This window comes from Cyprinodon variegatus, unplaced genomic scaffold, assembly GCF_000732505.1.
Source record: "Cyprinodon variegatus isolate N-32 unplaced genomic scaffold, C_variegatus-1.0 Scaffold339, whole genome shotgun sequence".
Taxonomy (NCBI): Eukaryota; Metazoa; Chordata; class Actinopteri; order Cyprinodontiformes; family Cyprinodontidae; genus Cyprinodon; species Cyprinodon variegatus.
In genome coordinates this window covers 99,425-103,802 of record NW_015150792.1, presented here as the reverse complement: position 1 = coordinate 103,802, position 4,378 = coordinate 99,425, and the positions used below count along the sequence as shown (strand labels likewise).

The 4,378-nt window shown below is 37.0% G+C and overlaps 1 protein-coding gene across 1 annotated transcript in view; it reads left to right on the top strand.

Annotated features, from left to right (window-relative positions):
• Window positions 1-4,378, top strand: part of adck5 (aarF domain containing kinase 5) — a 15,450-nt gene that overhangs the window by 2,966 nt on the left and 8,106 nt on the right. The window contains exons 2-4 of the mRNA XM_015385435.1: window positions 628-704; window positions 776-925; window positions 3,773-3,848. Of these exons, the coding sequence (XP_015240921.1) occupies window positions 628-704; window positions 776-925; window positions 3,773-3,848 (303 nt within the window). The remainder of the gene's footprint in view (window positions 1-627; window positions 705-775; window positions 926-3,772; window positions 3,849-4,378) is intronic.

Sequence of the window (4,378 nt, the reverse complement as noted above, 5' to 3'; positions counted from 1 at the left end):
ACAACAATAAAAGTTGTCTAAGATATTCAGCCAGCAAGCTAAACATGAAACTTTTGGATTACATATTCAGATTGAGAAATGATTAATTGATTTGAAAGCTAAACATTTAGTTAGTGAAATAAAAATGTACTTTTAAACCAAATATTTAGTTTCAAAGGTCAATATTTACTTTGTCAACTAATTATTTAATTTGGATATAGATGTTTAATTCGCAAAATAAATGATTTCCTTTAATTGAAACATTAATATTGCAACTAAATATTTCATTTAAAGCTAAAAACATTGTGATTTCTTAAATAGATTTATTGTATATGGTTATAGAATATTTGTTTAAGAATATTTAGTTTGAATTTTTAAAGTAAATATTATTATCTGTCTAATTAAATGTTCAGTTTCAAAATGAGATGTTTGTTAAATATCTTAATGATATGGTGGAAAATATTACTGGGAATTTTAACCCAGTTTTTCTTCTGTATTTCCAAATAATCCAAAATATTCCTCCGACTGGATACATTTATATACGGGACCCCATACCCCCCCCCCCCCCCCCCCCCCTGGTTAACAGCTAAATAGACTGCATGTTATTTGGCTGCCGTTATAATAAGCAGCCTCTCTGTTTCACTTTAGTTCAGATTATGCAATCATCATCTGACTCTCCTGAGAAGACGTCCGCATCAAACCATCAGATCCTTCAGCTCAGTCAGGTATCCGTCCCTTTTCAATTCTCCTATTCCATGTAAGTCCGTCTCCTTGATGCAGTGGTGTTCTCCTTCAGGGCGGGGCGGCAGCGGGGGCTGCTGTGGAAGACCCTCCTTGGCCTCTCTGTCGGCCTCCCTGCAGCAGCGGCTGCAAAGTATGCCGCCTCAGAGCCGAGGCAGAGGAGGAAGATGAGGATTGTGGTTGAAGGATTCGGCCGTTTCTGCAGGTTGGTTTCATGCATGCAGGGTTTCTACCACAGGCGGTTCTAGATGGGGGCCGACAGGGGCCAGCGTCCCGGTTATAGCCCCTCTGTTGAAAGTATACACTAACAAAAATAGAAAAAAGTGTGTATTTTTCCTTGATTTGAGCAGGAAAGTAAACATTTACTGTGTTATCCTCGCAGCACGTGACCATGTGAAGCTAGACAGCCAGAGAACAGCGTGAAAAAAGTTCTCCACGCAATCTGGTTTTGATTTCTTTCTTGCATTTGTGTTTGATTTTGTAAAAAGATCCACATCTTCTGTAGCTTACTTGCTGAAACGGGATTTTCCAGAGAAAAAAAAAAGACGTCAAAGATATTTTCAGAGTGAGAGCACTCACTACCTCGGGTATTTAACTTTCAGCTCTGGCAAAAACGAGATGTCTCACTCTGATTTGTTATAAACCCAAACTCTTTTAGCTGCTTTTTAAGATGGATTTCCTTAGACTAATTTTAAACTATGAACTCATTCATTATCTTATTTATGGAACTAATCCATGCCATGAATTGCTCGCTGTCTTTTAACAAAAGGCAGGACATATACAAGTAAAATAAGTAAAAGACAACTCCATTATATTAATTCGAATGGATGATTTGTAATGAACTTATTTTAAGTTGAAAAATATAAATTTCTTTTCCCGATCGTCTTATTTACCTGCTCAGTTTAAGGGAAAGATCTTTTTACTTTTTTTGATCTTTTTTTTTTTCTTTTTAATACCAAAGTCATTTCTTATGATGATTGATAAACTATCGTTTTGAGAATATAGATCATGATATCAAGATGTTTACAAAGTGCAATGGTCTAACTGCACGGGCAGATTATTGCACTTATTTAGCATTAAATCTTCTTTTGCTGCTTATTCTTCTACTAACATTATAAATGAAGAATATGTCGGTTTCCTCTGTTCAGGAGCTTTGGTCAGATTTCTTCTGATCAGGTGTGAATTAAAATAATTCCCAGTTCAAAAAGTGCTTCAGGATTTTAGCAGCTTTTTATTTTATCGCAGTCATTTTTACTGAGACGAGCTCTCAGAGGCAGGGTGCTGTTATCAGTCTGCTCATTGGTTCAGTGATTTTATTTACGACTGGTGAACTTGAATCTTTGTTGCAAAGTATTTCATCTACCACTAGATGGCCCCAGTGAGCATTTCCCGTTTATATTAGGAAGCAGGATGCCATGTTGTGTGCGTAGGTGTTTCTGCATGTTGGATGTTCTTTCTACTTTACATCCAAAGTTTCGATCGATTTAACCAATGGACGCCATTTTTTGTTGTTGTTGCTTTTTTAGAGTTACGCCTGGCGTAACTTGCGTAAAAAAAAAAAAAAAAAAACGTGACGTAACTTATGTAGCAAACGTGACGCAAACCGTGCTGCCGACCCGGGTGCCAATCCGGTTCTGGTCCTTTGCTTCATGTCTCTCCCCCTCTCTCATACCCCCTTTTCTGACAGCCTACTGTCCAAAAAAACAAGCCACTGGTGCTGTGAACACCCCCCGGGTTTTTTTGCCGCTGAAATAACGTACGGTGTGAACGTAGCACTATGAAGAGGCTTCAGCCAATGGGGCAGCTGTCCCTGGCCTTGATCCTCGGCCCGTACCAGTGATTTAAAGCCAATAGTGCGACAAAAACTATTAAAAATAGGTTGATAATTAAAATCTTTCCTCAACGATTTCTATTTAAAGTTTTTTACCAAAACTTTGCTGTAGTTTTTGTAAGAGAATAAATAAGATCACGAGCCGTGCCTTTAATTCTGATAACACTACTGGTCTGAGTTTTGAGTCTTAGATGGAAATATTTTAATTTCATGTGTAGAAAATGGAGATGATTAAAAGCATCTAGTTAATCTTTAGTGATTAAATTTGCACTCCTAAAAAGTTAAAAGTTCTGAACTGAAAGCTACAAATTCTACTTTTTTTTTGTTTGTAAATGTATTGATACGCTGCTTAAGGTTTCATAGTTTGGAGTTTATACAAAGAATAAACAAACGGATTTAAATAAAAGCTAAAAGCTTTTGGTTGGGTGCATAAAGGAGCTCTGATTATTTCCTGTAGGATCAGAAACACAAAGTCAACTGGAGAAGGTGGAAAATGTCTCTATGATCAAAAATGCTTTTAACTTGCTTTTTAACTTTCAACTAATATTCAACTAATATTTACTGAGCTCCTAATAAAGCCCAGTTCTGCTAGAGTGTCTATTAACAGTCCACGGTTCTGGGTGTTTGATTTAATCACCATGAAAAGGACTGGAATACCTGGTTTAAAAAAAATGATTTGGATTTCTGAGTGGCTGCAGTTCATAAAATCACCAGCAGAGGTCACTATTCCTTTTTCAGTTGTTTCCTTTCTTGTTGGTTTTGTTGGAATAAAAGTGAATAATTGAATGAAAAACCTTTTTGTAGAGACATTGGGATAGAAAAATATAAATTTGAACATACAAATATTATGATGAATGACGTATATAATGGTTATATTTTAATTTAGTGTGTAACTTTACTATATGTATAAAGAAGTTATGTTGTTTTTAGTAGTTGCTGTGATCTGAAGTTATCTATCTGGTTCACACTGGTGTTTAAACTACAGCAGGATTAAAATCTGATATAAAAAGCTTCTGGAAATTAGGATTAATGATCAGATTTGTGCATTTGGACCATCTGCCCCCTGAGAGGCGATCTATTGGTGGTAATATTCACCAATAGAGTACACCATGTCTACCTACTGAGGATAGAAGGATGAGGACATAAGCAGGTTTCCAGATTAGCATGTTTGTCAGATTTTTTCTGTTGTCCAAACCCAAAATAAGCGGCTGATGTTTCCAGGTCTCTGTCAGTGGGGATCTTCATCTCTGTGGATTACTGGTGGACCACCAACGTGGCTCTGCGAGGGATGGATGAGGTAAGACGCATGGAGGTGGATTCCACTGCTGCTGATGCTGCTGAGGGCTGAGAGAACCCGTTCAATGATTCCTACTGATTGAAGGGCTATCTTCTTTAAAAAACCCATTAAACAAGATCAGAGTCAGTTTATTTCATTAAGATTTGAAAAAAAAATTATATATACATATTCAATACATATAATATACAATATATACTATATACATATACCTATTCCCTGATTAGAAAGATTAGATGTTTGTAGTTTTCCTCATAGTTAAACTTCAACTACAAAGTGGAAAAACAATCCTGGAAATCACATTGTTGGATTTTTTATGAATTTATTAGTAAATTATGGTGGAAAATAATTATTCAGTAACAATCAAGATGTCTGACCGTCACAGACCTATTGCGTGCACTTGTTACCAGCGTTTTGAGCAGCTGAAGCAGCGCGTCGTGAGCTGTAGAGCAGCTGACGCGCGGAACGCGCTGCAAACGCAGCAGCTGCTGGACGCGCCACATCAACCAATCAGAGGAGCTGATCTGGGAGCT